This window comes from Acomys russatus, chromosome X, assembly GCF_903995435.1.
Source record: "Acomys russatus chromosome X, mAcoRus1.1, whole genome shotgun sequence".
NCBI lineage: Eukaryota > Metazoa > Chordata > Mammalia > Rodentia > Muridae > Acomys > Acomys russatus.
Window position 1 is genome coordinate 92,169,831 of NC_067169.1, and position 20,619 is coordinate 92,190,449.

At 39.0% G+C, this 20,619-nt stretch overlaps 1 protein-coding gene across 1 annotated transcript in view; it reads right to left on the minus strand.

Annotated features, from left to right (window-relative positions):
* Positions 1 to 17,425, minus strand: part of Slc6a14 (solute carrier family 6 member 14) — a 34,330-nt gene extending 16,905 nt beyond the window's left edge. The window contains exons 1-7 of the mRNA XM_051141574.1: positions 17,197 to 17,425; positions 16,039 to 16,195; positions 13,354 to 13,485; positions 9,864 to 10,028; positions 8,069 to 8,204; positions 2,539 to 2,671; positions 675 to 815 (exon numbers count right to left, since the gene is read on the minus strand). Coding sequence (XP_050997531.1) covers positions 675 to 815; positions 2,539 to 2,671; positions 8,069 to 8,204; positions 9,864 to 10,028; positions 13,354 to 13,485; positions 16,039 to 16,195; positions 17,197 to 17,244 — 912 coding nt within the window. The 5' untranslated portion in view covers positions 17,245 to 17,425. The remainder of the gene's footprint in view (positions 1 to 674; positions 816 to 2,538; positions 2,672 to 8,068; positions 8,205 to 9,863; positions 10,029 to 13,353; positions 13,486 to 16,038; positions 16,196 to 17,196) is intronic.
* Positions 17,426 to 20,619: the final 3,194 nt, after the last annotated feature.

Genomic DNA, 20,619 nt, shown 5'->3' on the forward strand with positions numbered 1-20,619 from the left:
TTTTTTAATATGGAGAGGTTTACTAAAGAGCATGGGGAGAGAAGGAAAAGGGGATCCCCAGAGAGAGACAGAGACAGAGGAAAAGTGGAACAAAAAGAGAGCTAGTTTTATTTTTTAATTACTTAATCCATGTCAAGTTTTTGTTATAACTTTATAATACACTGAGCAAGACTTCATCTTACCTTTGACATATTAAATATTTAAGATAACAAAATGTATATTAGACCAAACTTTCTCTGGTATTCATTTTTTCTCAAGACAGGGTTTCTCTGTGTAGCCCTGGCTATCCTGGACTCACTTTGTAAACCAGGCTGGCCTCGAACTCACAGTGATCCGCCTGCCTCTGCCTCCCTAGTGCTGGGATTAAAGGCGTGCGCCACCACGCCCAACTTTTCTCTGATATTCTTTAAAGCTACTGGAAGAGTGCTCAACAAGTCCTATAATCTTAGCTTTTAATTTGAAGATGTTAGGGTATGAAATATTCTTTTACTCAAAATAGTAAACCCCAAAAATGTGTTGGTCAAATAAAATAAGTTACATTAATACAGTGGCTAAAATTGATCTTAGTTCCAGCGAGAGTATTAGTGCCATTACATACCTTAATCAGATGGGTAGAAACTCTAATTGTTTAACTGCATATGATCTTTAAAATTTAAATCCAAATTAATCCTTACCTCTGCTTCTCTGAGTTTTGTAAAATTTGACTGTGCTCCAATGTAATATGAAATGCCTTTTGATGCACCCTCCAAAGTTGCGCCTCGTATTAACAGAATGAGAAGGACCAAATATGGGAAAAGAGCTGTAAAATATACCACCTACCAAATAGAACAACTAAAAGTTAATGACACTTTAAAATCATGGTATATACCTTTCTATGAGTAAAATTAGCAGCCAGTTGCAATTAGTGAAACTTCTCTTTTCTGCACTCTCCACTCCAAAAGTGAATCCATTTTTTTCTTTTTTTATTGTTATTTAATTAATTTATTCGGATTACAACTCAGTTGTTATCCCATCACCTGTATCCTAAGGACAATACAAGTAGTAACCATCGAACCTCTACTCTGATCTACCCAGTGGACAGGACATTCTCCACAGTTATGTGGAGAGAAGGAACTGACTCTGACATGAACTATGGTGCCCCATATTTGACCACCTCCCCTTGGTGGGGCGGCCTGATGGCCCTCAAAGAATGAATCCATTTTTAAGTGCTTTGATGTAGAGAGCAGTATTTCTAAGGTTCATGCTATAAGCAAACAATATATCAGCAATGTTGGCTTGGGCTCTAGATCAAGCACTGTCCAAGTAGATCCTTACATGTGCCCAAGGGGACTGAGTGTCTCCTCTCAGTAAACTTTTGCACTGAGCTAAGAAATGTAAAACTAGGAACGTTAGGCTTTTCAGTTCCCAACTTAAAGGAAAATATGTCCTAGTACATGTCTAGATCTCACGAGAGTTTCACTAAAGTGAATACAGAGCATGCTGACCACATGTTATTTAAAGCTACCATTAAGAGAGAATGAGTATATACATGCAGCACACTGCACATAGCACACCACTCCTGTGTTAGATGGCACAGGCTTTCAAGTGAACAGATAGTAGCTCTTGAAGCTAGCTATACAATAACATGTAATTTCTTTGATTCACAGATATCTTGTTAATAATATGCTTAAGAAAATAATGTAAATAAGTCACCCAAGAGACCAATAAATACCAATTGCCTAATTAAAATTGCCTTTAATAGACTTTTGCAAGAAAACATTACATCATAAAGGAACTAAAGGTTTCAAAAACATACAAATGGAGCGGATAGGAAAGTTTCCACTGGGTTTGAATTATTTGTAGTAGTTTTTTTTTTTTTTTTTAAGAAACCACATGTGTCATTGCATTCACGTCATTCATAATGCTACAGGACACTAATAAGTGCATGCAATTATTTCTGCTTTTGAGTTTTTAGCTAACATCACTTTGGTTGATTAGAAACATGTAAAATTACACTTTTCTAGGTAATATGCAATTCTTCACAGGAAAATATTTCTGTTCTTTTAAGTTGCAACTGAGCTCTTTATTTTGTTTTGTTTTGTTTTTTAAATGAAGTGGAAAAAGGTTAATGCTTCTCAGAAGAGGACTCTTCAGTGACAGAGAAGATTCTTACTCCATTGGGAAAGAGTAATTCAAATGAATGATTACATAGTTTTCTGTCTTCAACTGCTATTATCCTAGAAAACACTGTACACTGAACATCATTCAACATGTTTATTTTGGGACAGAAATTTTAAAACCATATTCTCAGGCCCCAGAATGCCATCTCAGCTAGTAGGGTCTGAGTTTCAAGCAATTGTACAGGCTTATGTTAATTTTTTTTCTTTTTAAGAATAGCAATGACCATATGTATATGCTTAAAAATGCGAATGTCTTGTATAAAAAAAACTTTCAAGGATTTGAATGTTCTTATTATACAAAAAAAAATATCCATTAATAGTATTTGATGGAACTACAATAAAGTTGGCAACTGCACCACTAACATGACTTCCAACTTACCTTGCCAGAGGACTTGATTCCTTTAAATAGTGCTGCTCCAACTATGATCCAAGCAAGAAGAAGACAAAGAGCTAAATACCACACAATCCCTCCAGTTTCATCCATTCCACTTGACCTCTGGAGTGCCACTTTACTGAAATACATTAGACATTTTATAAGCATAGATTCAGTTCTTTGCTTAAAAACTGGACTTCATAATGTGTTTATCCAAAGGGTATTCAGAATATCGTATCTTAAACTTGTAAGCCTTTTATTGATAGACAATGTTTTATGAAGAGACAAATATTATTCCTTCAAAACAGACTTTGAACCTCAAGCTTACCCAAAGGCAGTCCACATTTCAAGCACCTACAATAAGGCTTTAGTCATGATTTCCTGCCAACATTTTTTTATCTCCTGTATATAAAGAAATTAAACTTTTATCTGGTAGCTTCTTGTGACTCAATGTGGTATTTCCTCACAATGAATTCATGAATAAGACATTTAATATTGCGTTATGTATTTACTTCTTCAAAACTTGTATGTGAAATCGAATTGAAATGGCCTGATTCTTCATATAGTCAATGATTTTCTGTAAAATTTCATTATTTCCCAGAGTAACATGCATACATCTATAAGGCTAGTTCTGAAGCTAGACAGATGGTTCAAAGAAGAGTCCCTTCTATTCTTCCAAAGGACCTGGATTTGGTTCTCAGCACTCACATCAAGGGTCTCACAACAACCTCCTGTAACTCTGGCTCCAGGGAGATCTGATACCTCTAGCCTTTGTAAGCATCTGTACTCACATGCCCTCTCAATCAATCTCTCTCTCTTCTCTCTCTCTCTCTCTCTCTCTCTCTCTCTCTCTCTCTCTCTCTCTCTCTCTCTCTCTCTCTCTCTCTCTCTCTCTCACTCTCTCTCTCTCTCTCTCTCGCTCTCTCCCCCCCTGCTCTGTCACTCTCTCTCTCTTGCTCTCAAATAATAATTAAAAAACTTAAAAAATCAGAACCTCAATTTTTAGTGTGACAATTAGAAACATTTAAAAACTCAAAATGTCAAGGGATGGGATAACTGTTGAGATGTAATATGAATAAATTAATAAAATTTTAAAAAGAAAAATAAATAAATAAATAAAAACTCAAAATGTTAAAGCACCAGGTTTGAGAATATATTATTGAGAGTCTTCAAAATAATTAAAATATTAAAATATTCATCATACCCTCTAGCAGTCCCACTATTTCATATGTATTCAATAGAAATGGTATCAGGATGTCCAAAAGACAACAACAGTGCAAAGTTTATCATAGCTTTCATAGAAGGATTGTAGTGCTTTGTGATACCCTTTTGTGTCTGATTATTTAGCAGTGGACAACTAATTACAGTGTCCTTCCCTGAGGAAGACTACCTTTTCTGCTCCTAGCTTCACTCAGTTCCCTACGGTACTTTTTGTAGGGTTGAGACCATATAGCCATCTCCTCCTCCACTTTTGTATGTCCACTGGTATCATCCTTGTTCAGCTCACTTTTAGTTAATCATGTCACTGAAACTTTATAGGTATAGTTTCTGACTTTACCAGAATACATAATTTCTTTTGGAGGGAGGTTCAAGATACAGTTTCTCTGTGTAGCCTTGGCTGTCCTGGACCCACTTTGTAGATCAGGCTGGCTTTGAACTCACAAAGATCGATCTGCCTCTGCCTCCTGAGTGCTAGATTAAAGGCATGTGCTACCACGCCCAGTGATTGGAGACCTAATTTCACAGCAACAGAAACCACTTGATCCCTTTGCTTTTACAATCTGGCACAGCCATATCTAATGGGATGAGTGAAAGTCATAAAGCCAGCACAGCTGCTTGACAAAGATCCAGCAAAGCTGAGCTGAATGATACAATCACTGTGGTGAGGTCTTTGAATTTTGGTCTTGATCTCCATGTGTTGAATGGATTGAGGGGGGGGGAGCAGCTTTTAATATTGTACAATTTGGAGATATTGGATTGGTGGGAAATTTCTTATGAAGCATTTACGCCTTCTTCCAGTATTGCTTCTAAGTTTTCCCGGAAAAGTCCTGAGCATACTACCCCTCCTACTTTTAGGGAGATATCCTTATCTGGTCCTACTTGAAGGTCTTCCTTATGCCCTGGAACTTGTGACTCAAAGACATCAGAGACCTTACGATGTGCTGACTCCCCAGATACTCTCGGAATATCTGCTCCTGCACTTACTCAGGAACAAGATATTCAGAACAAAGTAAACTCAAAATGGTAAACAAGACTTGGTGGGCTAGAGAAGTTGGCAGCAGATCAAATTAAAGCTCCTTCCCACTACTGATGGACAAAGAATGGTGTGGCTAAATGGTAAAAGAATGAAGTATTAAGATCCCCCTTTCCAGCTGAACAGTGGTGGTGCACGCCTTTAATCCCAGCACTCAGGAAGCAGAAGCACAAGAATCTGTGAATTCAAGGCCAGCCTGGTTTACAAAGCAAGTTCCAGGACAGCCAGGGCTATGCAGAGAATCCCTGTCTTTTTTTTATTATTATTAATTTATTCATATTACATCTCTATTGTTAGCCCTTCCCCTGTTTCCTCCCATTCTTCCCTCCGTCCTATTTCGCCCCTTCTCCCCTCCCCTATGTCTGTGATTGAGGGAGACCTCCTCCCCCTATATATGCTCTTAGAATATCAAGTCTCTTCTTGGTAACTAGCTATCCTTCCTCTGAGTGCCGCTAGGCCTCCCCATCCAGGGGACGTGGTCAGAAAAGGGGCACCAGAGTTCATGTGAGAGTCAGATCTCACTCTCCACTCAACGGTGGAGAATGTCCTGTTCGTCGGATAGGTCTTGGTAGGGGTTCGAAGCTTGCTGCCTATATTCTCCTTGGCTGGTGCCTTAGTTTGAGGAGGACCCCAGGACCCAGATCTGCCTGTTATAAAGTTCTTATTGTAGGTTTCCAGAACCCTGTGGGTCCTACTATTTCCCCATTCTTCCATGCTACTCTTGCCTAGAGTCTCAATAGGATGTCCTCTTTTCTGACCCACTTTTTTGGTAAGTAAAGTTTTTCATGGTACGTATCCCTTGGACTTGTGTTTTGATATAAGTGAGTATATACCGTTTGTCTCTTTTTGCTTCTGGGTGAACTCACTCATTATGATAATTTCTAGATCAACCCATTTGTCCACAAATTTCGGGAATTCCTTGTTTTTAATAGCTGAGTAGTATTCCATAGTGTAAATGTACCACCCTGTCTTAATAAAGAAGATCCCCCTTTCCTAGAAAATTCAGCTCATGCAGGACCACTGTGGTATCATATGACCAAGGAACAAAAGAATACCAAGATTAGACATATAAGTAAATTCTACAAATACATAAGAAATAAACATTGTATTATGCCAGAAAATGAATAATAGCTTCAGCAGTTTTGGCTTGAAGATTTTTCTTGGGCCTTGTGACAATTCGTACCCTGACCATTAAAAGTTGATAATACACTGCTTGGGACATGGCAATCTGTGCAGGCCAGCTTGGAGATTTTCTTTCTGTCTAATGTCCTTGAAACTCTGCAAGACTGCTAAAAGTTGGGTTGTCGGGTTGATGAGAGAAAATGATTGCAAAAGATAACTCTGTGCCTTCAATCCCAGCACTCGGGAGGCGGAGGCAGTGGAATCGCTATAAGTTCAAGGCCAGCCTGGTCTACAAAGTGAGTCCAGGACAGCCAAGATTACACAGAGAGACCCTACCTCAAAAAATGGAAAAAGAAAAACTTTAAAAAAAAAATAAAAAGATAACTCTGTTCTCTCACAGTTTATCAGTAATGACTAATGACCAAGAAGAAGTTGAACCACATCCAGGAAACAAAAATGATATAATCTCTATTTTGGAACAACATGAATATACCCCTGCCTACTGAATTCTGTATGGATAAAGAAACACCCCAATTGACAGTCAGTTAGGATTTAAGGCTCCCCCAACCCCAGTGCCTGACTCACTTCTCCCTTGACAACTCTTTATCTCCTCTGCAGGTCCTGACCATTGTAGAGGCTAGCCCCTGCAATAATTTTTTGTGCCTCCTCTTTCCAAAATGTTCCCTGAGCCTTGACTGTGGAAGTGGTGATTGTTACTTTGAAGATTTTTTTATGTGCATTAGAGGGCTTTTTAATTTTTAATTTTTTAATTTGTTCATTTTAACATCCTGATTGTAGCCCCCTCCCTCATCTCCTCCCAGCCCCACCCTCCTTCCCTCATCCCCCCTCCCCCATCCCCTAGACCTCAGAAAGGGGGAGCTCTCCTCCCCTATCATCTGACCTCAGCCTATCAAGTCTCATCTGGACTGCCTGCATGCTCTTCCTCTGTGGCCTGGCTAGGCTGCCCCACCAGGGGGAATTGATCAACATGTGGGCACCAGAGTCTATATCAGAGGCAGCCCCTACTCTCCATCCTATAGGACCCACAAGGAGATTATGATGCCTATCTACTGCATCTGAGCAGAGGGTCTAGGTCCTCACCATGTTTGGTTCTTGGTTGATGCATCAGTTTCTGCAGCACTGACACCCACTCCATCCTCCCCCGTGCCTGTATTTGTTGGCTCCATTGGTCTCCTTGTGGAGCTCCTATCCCCTCCAGGTCCTTACGTATGTATATATGAGCCGTATGTATGTCTGGCGCCCATATAGGCTAAAAGAGGGTATTAGATCCTCTGGCACTTGGGTTCCAGAGACTTATAAGCCACCATGTGGAACCCAAAATCTGGCCCTCTGCAAAAACAGAGAATGCTCTTAAACTCTGAATCATCTTTCCAGACCCTAATTGTTTATCATTAAAATTTTCTTATTATATTCAAAATTTATATTTTGTGTGGATGTATGAGGATGTACATTCCACTGCACATGGGTGGTAGTCAGAGGACAACTTTCAGAGTCAGTTCTCTCCTTCTACCATGTGGTTGCCAGATATCAAACTGAGATTGTCTGGTTTAGCAGCAGGCACCTTTATGTGCCCATAGATCTCCTGTGCTCTACAGTTCCCTAACACGAACATTTAACTAATCATTATTAGTAAACCATTACTTCCAGTGATGTATGCACTGAACAGCTCACTTGTAAAAGATACATTGTCAACAGTGAGCTAACTTTTCAGATAATTTAACTCATCTAGGTTAGGTAAACATTTGAACCAAATAAAATACTTATCTGTCATAGTTCTTCTGTCTATTTATGTGCATTAAAATGAGGGAAGGTATATAAACAGAAATATGTTCAACTCACATTATATACTTGTAGGAAAACTATAAAATAAAATGGGAGAAAGAAGCTAACCAATAGTTCATGTGGTTCATAAAACCCTTCAATAATACCTGTTTAAGAAGCCAATCAAAGCCGGGCATGGTGGAGCACACCTGTAATCCCAGCACTCGGGAAGCAGAGACAGGTGTATCTCTATGAGTTCGAGGCCAGCCTGGCCTACAAAGCAAGTGCAGGACAGCCAGGGCTACACACAGAAACCCTGTCTTGAAACCCACCCCCCACAAAAAAAAAAAGAAGAAGAAGAAGCCAATCAATACTTACTCCCAATACTGTTCACTGGGCAGTTGTCCTGGCTGAGAAACTTCACTATTATTCGAGCAGGTCAAATTGTTGATATTTACCCAGGTTATGTTCATAAACATCTCTCCCATGTCTGTACTCACATTACAGCCAGTTACTACAAAAATGATAAATAAACAAATAAGTAAATACTATAGATACACAGATCTATATGCGTAGCTGTATAAGAATGCTTTTGTGCAGAGGATACAAAGATTTTAATGGAAAATACTAAAGTTCATATTTGAATTGTTACTTAGTAAAGGTAGAAAAAAATTACAATGAACATGGTTGAGCAAATTTTCTTGTTGTGTGCTGGAGCATCTTCTGGGTATATTCCAAGGAGTGGAATAGCTGGGTCTTGAGGAAGCCCTATTCCCAGTTTTCTGAGATAGCACCAGATAGATTTCCAAAGTGGCTGTACTAGTTTGCATTCCCACCAGCAATGAAGAAGTGTTCCTCTCTCCCCACATCCTCGCCGGGACCTGGTGGCACTCAGAGGAAGGACAGCAGGTTACCAAGAAGAGACTTGATACCCTATGAGCATATACAGGGGGAGGAAGTCCCCTTCAGGAACAGTCATAGGGGAAAGGAATAAGGGGAAAATGGGAGGGAGGGAAGAATGGGAGGACACAAGGAATGGGATAACCATTGAGATGTAACAAGAATAAATTAACAAAAAAATAAATATATATAAAAAATTACAAACAGAATAAAGCATGCAACATTCAATACATCAAATCTTCTCTACAACTAAGATAATAATACTAGCTGCCCATTTAAACTGTGGTCATACCCAGCACTGGGGAGGCAGAGGCAGGCAGATCGCTGTAAGTTCCAGGCCAGCCTGGTCTACAAAGTGAATCTAGGACAGCCAAGGCTACACATGGAGACCCTGTCTAGAAAAACCAAAAAGAAGAAAAGAAAAGAAAATAAACTGTGGTCATATTTATAGTAAAAGCTGCTATAGAATAACAGTTACTTTAGTTGAGGTTTAGTGTTTAACAGAACTTTTAGTAAGAAGGTGACTTAAGCAATCTGCAGGGATACACTGACCCCTTTAAACCCTTCAAACGCTTTAAAGTTACATAAATTTACCCTCTGGTATGGATAATCCCAACTGAAACATACTTGAGTATTAATGCTACATTATCTCATATTTCTTTACTACTACTATTTACTGGTGTTTGTTTTGACTTTTTTTTGTTTGTTTGTTTGGTTTGGTTTTTCGAGACAGGGTTTCTCTGTGTAGCCTTGGCTGTCCTGGGCTCTCTTTGTAGACCAGGCTGGTTTGAAACTCACAGAGATCCACCTGTGTCTGCCTCCCAAGTATTGGGATTAAAGGTGTGTGCCACCATGCCTGGCTTACTGTTGTTAAAGATAGAAAAATGTTTAAAAACTACTGTCTCATTTTTTGTTATCTCCTGCACAGACCTTCGATTTGCAAGAGGTACTTCTAGATGTGGCCTTGCCTTTCATAAAGTCACACTGAAATTAGTTAGAAAATTATTTAATTGCACTCAGGAGGCAGAGGCAGGCAGATCGCTGTGAGTTTGAGGCCAGCCTGGTCTACAAAGTGAGTCTAAGACAGCCAAGGCTACACAGTGAAACCCTGTTTGGAAAACCAAAAAAAAAAAAAAAAAAAAAAAAAAAAGAAAGAAAGAAAGAAAGAAAGAAAGAAAGAAAAGAAAATGATTTAATCATGTAAACTTATTTGAGCAATATAACAGAATTATACAGTTAGTAATATTTTCAAAGTTAAGAGAATGAAATTTACCTATTGGGGATCTGCTACAGTTTTCGTCTGCCCAAGAAGAAGAACAATTGGCCCACGGCAGCACACTTCGAAAAGAAGCAAACAAGTAGTAAAGGCTGTAGGCAATGATGACATTGTAGTAGATTGTCACAAAAATGGATATCAGAACCATCGTGATTCCCACACCTGGAAAACAAAACAATTAAAAAGTGAAATTGGTCTTGCTGACCCATGAAAAGAGCTGCACTTGATTTCCACAAAGTATACACAAAAGCTATAAGAAAAATATTTTTTTCTGCATAACTAACTCGATGTTGTAATTCAGAAAAAAAAATTGTGCCTGGCATGGAGGGGTGTTACTCTCTCAATACATTTCTTCCTAAATTTCATAAATGTAAAAGAATGTATTGTTATTGCTTCAAATTATATTTGTATGTGTGTGTGTATGTGTGTATGTGCACGCGTGCATGCACTCACACACCTGTGAGGATGCACACATACTGTAGGTGCTTGCAGAAGACAGAGGCATTGAATCCTCTGGAGCTGGAGTTACAGGAGACCCTGAAACATTGTAGGTGCTGGGACCTAAATGTGAGTCTTCTTGAAGAGCAAAGTGCTCATAACTGCTGAGTCATCTCCCCAGGTTCTTCTTCCCAAAAGGTAGAAAAAAATTTATCCCTGGCATTTGGAGAATGTTTTCAGGTGGTGAGAAAGGTTACACAGCTAAGGAACAAAGACCTAGATTTAGCCAGTTCACAAAATCCTGTGTCAATGAGTCTTTCTGAGTAACTCTGCAAATCTTTATCATAGCAGGAAACACAGGTCTCAAAAAGCATCAATGTTCATAGCCTATAGACTCACTCATCAAAGTTTACGTCTTTATTGGGAAAACACTTGTCAAATAGTAAAGGAAACTTCAGATATATCATCCTTAAAGGCACAGCCCTGTGTTTCTACAAGAAAGGAGGCAGAAAATGTAAAAGTTCAGAAACAATCTGAATTTAAACCTCCAATGGTTTTCCAACTGAGTGAGTTCACAGTGCACTTTAGCATATGGACTATAGCTCCTATTCTTAGACTAGTAGTAAAAGTAGCATCTCCCATCTTCCAGCAAAGGATTCTATTTACCTCAGTAAATATGTCCTGCTAATGCTACACTGAGGGCTTTTGAAAAAAAAATTTAGTGACTAGATAAAGGAAGCTTAATGTCTGACAACCATCAAGGCATTTTTTTTCAGCATCACTATTGTCCTACCAGGAATAATCAAGAAAAAATAGTGGTCTGCCCTTCAGCTTTTCTTGGTGGGACTTTATAAAAGCTTTGCAAAAACAGTAAAACAAAAATTTACAAGAAGCCGGGTGATAGTGGCCAATGCCTGTAATCACAGCACTTGGGAGGCAGAGGCAGGCGGATCTCTGTGAGTTCGAGGCCAGCATGGTCTACAAAGTGAGTCCAGGACAGCCAAGGCTACACAGAGAAACCCTGTTTCGGAAAAAAAAAAAAGGTGTACAAGAAACAGTTTGGGGGCTGGAGAGATGGCTCAGAGGTGAAGAGCACTGGCTACTCTACCACAGGTCCTGAGTTCAATTCTCAGCAACCACATGGTGGCTCAAACCATCTATAATGAGATTTGGTGCCCTCTTCTGGTGTGCAGGCGTACATGCAGGTAAAACACTGTAAATGTAATAAATAAATCTTTAAAAATATATATCTTAAAAGACAAAGCCTTGGGGCTGGAGTGATGGCTCAGTGGTTAAGAAGACTTGCTGTTCAAACAGTTAGGCATCCATACTGGGTGGCTCACAACTTCCTGTAACTCTAACTTCCATGAGATCCAATGCCCTCTTCTGGCCTCTCCAGGCACTCACACACTTGTGGCATATACGCATGTGCACATATACATAAAATAAAATGATAATGATAATAATAAAACATTTAAAATCCAGGACCTTGAAGTTAATGCACAACAGGTCTATGTGGCAAAATAATTTAAAAGGTGAAAATTGCCAAATAATTACACCCTGATAATTCTCTTTTTAGTGTCCTTCCTAACTTTTCCTATATGTGCATCCTGGTAAGAAGAAAAGTTAATATTTGGAGGCTGGGGAGGTGGCTCTGTGGGTAAAGTATTTGCTATAGTGATAGAAGAATTAGTACCTGAGTTTGATTGACAGCACCTACAGTTTTTTCCTTTAAAATCCTGCTGTAATATAGTGCACCTAACGTCCCACCACTGAAAAGGTAGAGGCAGGGTCTCTCCAGTGCTTCCTGTCCATCCAAGCAATGAGCTCCAAGTTCAGTGAGAGACCATATATGACACTGACCTTCACCCTTCACATGCATTCATGCACATGTGTGCATGCACTCAAAGAAGTCCATGTGTATACACAAAACATACACAAAAGAATCAACATCATCTTTGCCTTAGACTGTCATTTTTGTATTTTTTTAATTGAAAGAGAAAACTGTATTGTTCCTGTACTCTGTGATGTTTGAATTGTATACATATTGTGGAATAAATTAACCTTCTAATTAGCAAGCACATTGCCTCCGGTGACTATTGTTTTATTGGTAAGAATTCTTTTTAATTTTTTTTTTTTTTTTTTTTTTTTGTTTTTCAAGACAGGGTTTCTCTGTGTATCCTTGACTGTCCTGAACTCACTTTGTAGACCAGGCTGTCCTCGAACTCACAGTGATCTGCCTGCCTCTGCCTCCCTGAATGCTGGGATTACAGGTATGCGCCACCATGCCTAGCTGTTGGTAATAATTCTTAATGGTGCACTATCTTCACTTATGAGATTATAATATATGAATATAATATATGTCATCAACTACAGTCACCATGCTTTGATTCTTTGTTTTTTATTCTCCAATTTATAAATCTATAAGTTGTAGCTTTCTTAAATTTATATTTTTATCTGCAAGACAAGGTTTCTTTGTATAGCTCTGCCTTTCCAGGAAGTCACTCTAAAGACCAGGCTGGCCTTGAACTCACAGGGATCTGCCTTCCTCTGCCTCCTGAGTGTTTGGATTAAAGGTGGGCACCACCACCACCTGGCAAATTTATTTCTCTTAACTATAACATATAACTTTTTTAAAAACCAATATGGCTTCCTCTTTATCCATTTCTGCCTCTGAGCATTCTGTGCTCACCTTCTATGATATCAAAGGTGTCAGAATTTTAAATTCAGTTTTTTTCCACAAAGCAGAAACTGTTATACTTGCATCTAAACCAGTGGTTCTCAATCTTTGTAATGCTGTGACCTTTTGACACTTTAATACAGTTCCTCATGTTGTGGTGGCCCTCAAACATAACATTTTTTCACTGCTGCATTATAACTCCAAGTTTGTTGTTTTTGAGTTGTAATGTAAATATTTCATATGCAGATGGTCTTAGGCAACCCCTCTGAAAGAGTCATTTGCCTCCCCCCACACAAAAGGAGTCAACCCATAGATTGAGAATCGCTGATCTAGACCAATAGTCATGGTGTTTAAGTCTTAAATACCAACCTTGAAACAGTGGCAGAATCCTCCAAATTGAAACTGGACCTAAGCTAGCAAATTGTCCCAGTGAACATTCCAAGAAGAACAAAGGTAAACCAGCCAATGCCAGCATAATTGTATAGGGAATCAAGAAAGCACCTAAAAAGCAAAAAGATAAATATACTAATATATTTGAAAGTCTTGTGGACATTTTGACAAATAGCATAACATTTTAAAGTGTCCCAATATAGTAGAATTTGACTGATCTGGTTTGAGGTGCAAATTGTATTACTTTTAGTGAGAAAGTACTGAATTGTAGTAACTGAGCTTCTCATTAACCAACTGGGGATAGAAATGTTACCTAATAAAGTTACGGCACCTATTAAAAACAATAGCCTATAAAATGTCAGTGAGTGTAGCTGAAAGATCAGACATTGTAGAGCCAGATAAACATATATTAAAATGCTGGCTTTATCATCTTATATTTATTTGACCTAGGAAAATTTTATAACCTGTGAATCTTACATTCTTATAAAATGGGAACTCAATACTAACCCATCAATTTCTGTTAACAGTTCAAATGCTGGGCCTTTGGCAGTTAATAGTGAAATTTACTCATTTACTGATGAAACAATGGCAACACTATAAGTATATGACATGTTTTCAATGTTAGTTCCCCTCCCTTTCTCTCTTTCCTTCTTCCTTTCTCAGCAATACATGGATTACTTTTAAAATGTAAGATGTAAATGGTAAGTAGGGTTCAGAATGGAAATTACTGCAAATATGTATATAGCTCTATTAATAGCCAATAAGGCTCTTTATTCAATGTTAATAAGAAAAGTACTGGTATCGTTAGAAGACTCTGACCTTTTGAGACTTATTCAGTTAAATTCCAATATGACAAGAATTAATCTCCTACATGATTATATTAGGCCCCTCCCTCCCCTTTTAAACCGTTTGTTTTACTTCTTCCACCCATATTTGGGACATGATATTTCTCATTAAAATGTTTACCAAACTATAAAATCAAACAGAGACATAATGTTAAATATCCTAACCAAACATTCTAGAAATCTTGGCAACAGTTAATAAAAACAAGACAGAGCTCCTCAATGAATGAAAACAGGCTTATGGGTTATTACACTTCATTTACTGTGTTACAATTTTCCCTAATTATTTTCCTTGCTACTCATGAACTTTAAAAGGACTTAAAGAATGTAGATTAGCTATTACACAAATAATGTCATCTTTATTGTTCCATGTTAACTTCTAGCGGAAACAGGAGAAAAATAGGCAATGGCATATGAAAAATAAAATTATTTCATTTGCATCACATTTTAAAATACTCTATTAAAATTAGTCTAATTCATTTCCTGGAAAGTTGTGGTGATTATTGGTTGAATGTATGATGTCAAATCACAGTGTATATCTTATTGTAAACACAATTATAAGAAGCTCAAAGGAGCCTTAGGACACAGACACCAAAAAGATCGTGATTATTGACTCATTTGCCAACTAATATTTACTTCAAAACCACTACTAGATGACCTAAGTCCTGGATGAGGGAATTTAAGCTACCCACAATTAAAGTGTTTAATAAACAGAGCTCCTTTCTTGAGTCTCTGAGGGTCAGTGTGAGTGTTTTAATACACTCAATTAACAAGAAATGTGGTTGAAACATCACCACACAAAATCCTATTGTGCCAGGAGAAAAATAATTATACTGGCAAAATTTCAATGGTATTCAATTATGAAATACAGGCACATGTCACCTCTATCCTTCTAACCGAACCTGTAAGCACAAGTAAGTTAAAATGGTGTAAGTGAAAAGCTGTTTCCACATTACTAGAGTATTGTGCAACTCATTTTCTTTCACTGTGTGTTACCTTACTTATTTTTGTATTTTTACTGAGAAGACCTTAAGAATTTATAAGGTCTAAAAAGTATTATTTTTGAAAAAAAAATATAGCTTTGAACTAAATTCTATTGTATTTTATTTTTATTCTACTGGTCAGTGGAATTTGAAATAACTGAATATTGCAACTTGAAATATTATTTTATAACTATTTCTGTTCAGGCTGAAATTATAAAAATGCCTTACTCTAGCCAAGGAAACAATTTACTTGAGCTTTTAAAAAGAGCTAGAATTTCCTACTTTTTCATACTTCTAAATCAAGCAAAGCTTAACTTGAGTCTGGACACAGTTTTGAAAGTCCTAGTTGATGATTATATGGTTTCTCAAACAAACTCAGAAGTATTGCATGTAATAACTTTTTTTTTTTTTTTTTTTTTTTTTTTTTTTTTTTTGGTTTTTCGAGACATGGTTTCTCTGTGTAGCCTTGACTGTCCTAGACTCAGTTTGTAGACCAGGCTGGCCTTGAACTTACAGTGGTCTGCCTGCCTCTGCCTCCCAACTACTGGCATTAAAGGCGTGCACCACCACCAGCCGCATGTAATAACTTTTATCAAGTTTATATCTGAGAGGTTTCTGAAGTGGCTTCCAAAGTTGAACTCACAGTCCATTTATAAATGTTTTGTTTATTTCTCATCCTCTTTACTAACTCAAAGTACCATATACCTCTCTTTAATTCATCATATTTCATTATATACACGTGTGACATTCTTTAAGAATATTATATACAATTGTATATGCTATATTACTTTAAAATTATGTAACATCCCACTGGAATAAGAATGGAAAGGAAAGCCTACCTCCGCCATTGTTGTAGGTCAGATATGGGAATCTCCACACATTTCCCAATCCTACTGCATATCCAACCATAGACAGGAGATAATCTGATTTTTTGGACCAGTTACCACGTTCCTGGTTTTCATCAACATGGAAGTTCTCAGATGAAGCTGTCACTTTCTAAACAAGGAAATTATTATGAACATCTTCCCTTTCTGTTATTGTTAGACATTCCACAGAAACCTATTTTCATAAGTCCACAGAGTTACAGAAAGGAAGGGTGAAAAACTCATTGGGAGTTGTTTTCAAAATCAAGAGATTTCTCCATTCCAAGTACTAACCAGGACCAAGCCTACTGAGCTTCTAAGACTAGGTTGGAAGCATTCAGAGTGGTAAACCTATAGGCAAAACTAAGAAGTTTGCTGCTGGTAGGTACTATTACTTAGCATTTGATTCTTCAAATTAAAAAAATAAATCTGTAAGTAGATATTTTTACTGTCCCTTCAGCTAAGATCACCCAAGTTTAATGTCACAAACATGGAAAGCAAACAAAAGCAGACACGTGTCAAATACAAAAGTTTTGAGTATAAATTAGGAAGAGTCAACATTCCTGAGATTATATCAGGTCGTTGAGAAATATCAGGTTTAGCATCTAATTAAATGAAAATCATTTCATACTCTTTATGGACTCCACATACTTTTTATGTCCCGATAGCTTCTCTCCCTGCCTTAGAACGCATAATCAGGGCTTTCCTAAAATCACAGAACAATATACAGAGCCTTTCCCACCAGGCGGAGCACACTCTGTCTTTCTCTACTTGGGGAGGGGTTCTTTCCCAACCTGTTAGCTGCTTGAGTATGGAATGCTCCTAGGGTCAGATAAGGACAGTACATTTTTTGCATTTCCCTGCAGCATATGAGCACAGTGTAGAGAAAGACAAAGAACAGTATTCTGTAGGTGTTCCCAAGGGACACAGGTTCAGGTGCTCCTAAGTTTTCTAACTACCAGCATAAAAGTTGTTTTTCACGTCGACATTGTGTTAATATAGCAGGCATACTTGAAAAGAGTTGAAGAGAAAGAAATAGGCAAAATAGTAAGCAGCTACAAAACACAAAAATTAAGACTCTCCCCTCTCTTTTCCCCTCTCTGCCCCCACCTCCAGAAGCTTCCAGACCCCTACCTCCTTCGCTCTGCACTTGAAGAAACTCGGGCACTTCAATCTGTCCATGGTTCACTCACTCCCTTGGCGTGCTCCGCCTCGTCTCTTCTCACAGTCTGGCTGAGCTCACCTGGTGGCAGGTGCACACTCAAGCGTTGCTACCTGCCAAAGTGAGCCACCTTGCCCAGGGGTGGGACCATTTATGGAGGGAGGCGCTCTCCTCCCCCTCCCTGACGCCCAGTCCTTTCAATTACCGGAAGGGACCAAAGTGAGCCTCTGGTTTTTCCCCCAGGTAATCCTGCATGTAGCAATTCCCTGCCCCGGCCCTAGGAAAGGGCTGGGCTCTGAGCAAGTGAGCTGTGCAGCTAGAGCCAAAGAAGACTGACAACTTTTGACTCAGAGCTCTGCAGGTGCCTTAGCAAGCTTGCCTCCGTTCCTAAATTCCTGGCTTCTTCCTAACCTTGCTTTACAGTCAGGTCTCTATCCTGGGGCCAAGTGCTGATCTCCCCCAGTGCTAGAAGTGGGAGACACCCAATAAGTGGGGCTCGTTTCGTTTGCTATGATTTTTATGAACAGACCAGACAGCTCTGGGCCTTCTGATTTCCCAAAGTTTTGACCCTCATTCGAAAGCGCTTCACCATCTGGGGCAAATGGTGCTCCCAGAGGGGAAAGCCCCTGAATTGGGCACCTTGAAATGTAGCCAGTTAAGATAAGATTACGCCGCTGCCTGTACCTGAAAAGAACGACTTTGAATCTACATCCCGAGCTCCTTTCTCAGCCTTCGGAATAGTTTTGCTTTTTACAAGGATTGCTTTGTGTGGTATTTCAAAGAAGCCAAACACAAACAAATTATTGAGCAGGTTTATGGGAAATTCGAACCCTAACAAAAGCCTTCACTATGCGAGAAAGGTGAGGCCTAGAAAGTAAACTGTAAGGAATCAACCCAGCTTAACCACAAAGGAAAGACTTAACTGCAATTCCGATCACCAGCGCAGCAACTCTTCATCAAAAGTTCAGAGAATCTACGTTCAGTCTGTCCATGGAAGAGATGGTGACAGTTCGACTAAATCGTACAAAGTCATGCAAACAGACAACCAGCAGAGAGTCAAAGTTTCCCCTAGGCATAGTTCATTTGTTCCATGCTGGCTGACAAGGATTTTTTATTTAATATAGAAATATGCCCTCAGGAGTCCAGGAGGCTAGAAAGGGATGTATAGAGAGTGTGAGCATAATGAGTGTGAGCACAATGAGTGTGAGCATAATGAGTGTGAGCATAATGAGTGTGAGCACAATGAGTGTGAGCATAATGTTGCTTCGATCTTGGCGGTGAATATCACACAGGCTTGTTTGGCTTTTTACGTGCACACTTCCTTACATCACATACACATACGTGTATGTGGAGAGAGAGAGAGGGAGGGGCACTCAAATGTCCCCTTAATAATGTTCTAGACTGCTGGTATGATCTAAAGGCTAGGATAAAGGAATTATTAGCCTATCTTAGCCATAGGGGGAAAAGGTAGTGTGAAAGGATTTATAGAAGAGCTGAAAAGCCAATTGAGGACTCATCATGTGCCAGGGTAAACAGCTGGTATTTAAGGAAGTAGAAGGAGAAAAGACTCCTGGTGACAGGCAAATTATAAGGAGCATGATATATATGAAACAGACAGCCTTCCACAGTAGACAGCTTTCTGTCATTGTTGAGATTAGAGCAACTGAGGCACAAAAGTTATGATGAAGGCTATTTTAGTGAATATACATTTTGCAGTTTCTTGGGAGGGAACATTCATCCCATTACTAGGCATGACACTTAATTACCTGGCTGCCTACTTATCTGCATGATATCATCCCTTGCCAGTCTTGGTCACTAACTCTTAAGCTTGCGTGTCCTATTCCGTACATAGTGTTTCTCACCTATGTGACTTTACTCATGGTATTTTTTTCTTCTGGAAATTCCCACAGTCCTTATTTGGTTAGCTACTGTTCACTCATTCTTTAAACCCGTGCTTAACCATCATCTTCTCTGGATCTTTCCCACAGTTTCTTTCTGTATTACAACAGACCCTATTTAGATGCTTTTCTGCATTCTTATGCTACCCTACATTCTTTTGAAATTGTGTGAAATCATTTGCCTACAGTCCTGTAAACTATAAGGCCTTTGAGTGAACGAAGACAACCTGAAGCCTCGTAGTCTAAGCACTAGAGCTCAGTGCAGTTCAGAAAATGCCCATCATTTGACTCGAAGCTATGTGTTGTAGTGCAGGTCTCTAATCCTAGGTGGGAGGAGCAGGATTTTAGTGTCATCTTGGGCTACATAATGAGTTCAAGACCTGTCTGGGTTATAGGGCACTATTTCCAAACAAACAAGAATGTGACTCAGGTAGGCCTTTTAATGACTTTACTATCAAAGCAAAGGAAACCAAAACTGGTATCAAGAATTCACTTTCCAGGACTACAGAGAGAGCTCAGCTGTTAAAAGGACTTGCTTATGCAGATGACCCAGAATCGGTTCTCAGAACCTACATTAAGCAGCTCACAACTGCTTGTAACTCCCACTCCAGAAGATCCAAGGCCATATTCTCACCTCCTAGGGCATTTGCACATATAAGGTGCACACTCAGACAAACACATTCACACACACAAAATAAAAATATATTTTTTTAAATAATTAATTTCCCAAGACATCAAGTAGTGGCAGGGGGATATTTTGTCTCCTTTAGGTACAGCATATCAATTGATGGACAAATCACACTTTCCAATTGTGTGTTTGGAAATTAGAAGGAAGATAGAAGTGGAGTTTCTGAAACGGCTTATGTCCTAATGTCCTAAATTCAATACCCAGGGCCCACCTAGTGGCAAATGGAGAGCATACTTCTGAAATCTGTCTTCTAACTTCTAACATACATGCATAGTGTCACACACACACACACACACAGAGAGAGAGAGAGAGAGAGAGAGAGAGAGAGAGAGAGAGAGAGAGAGAGAGAATATGTACTATAGAAAATGAGTACACAAAACGACAGAATGACGAAGAACTGTACAAACTCATTCACAGGAATGTGAACGAGCAGGTGTGGGAGCTCTTAAGAATAGTGTGATGAGGCAGGGTGTGGTCACACATGCCTTTAATCCCAGCGCTCAGGAGGCAGAGGCAGACAGACCCTTATGAGTTCAAGGCCAGTCTGTTGCACAAAGACAGTACAAGAAAGTCAAGGTCATACAGAGAAACCCTCGGAAAAACAAACAAGTTCGCGAAAGACTGAATGTACACGGGCTGTGCAATGAAAGCCTACACTATAGTCCAATAGGCAATAATAAAGTGATAATTAACTTGGGAATGACACATGACAAGCTCTGCTTTGGCTGTGAAAAAAATCACACAAACAAACAAACAAACCTAAATGAAAAGTAGTGACCCCCATTCAGTGTGTTGTGCGGTGATCAACT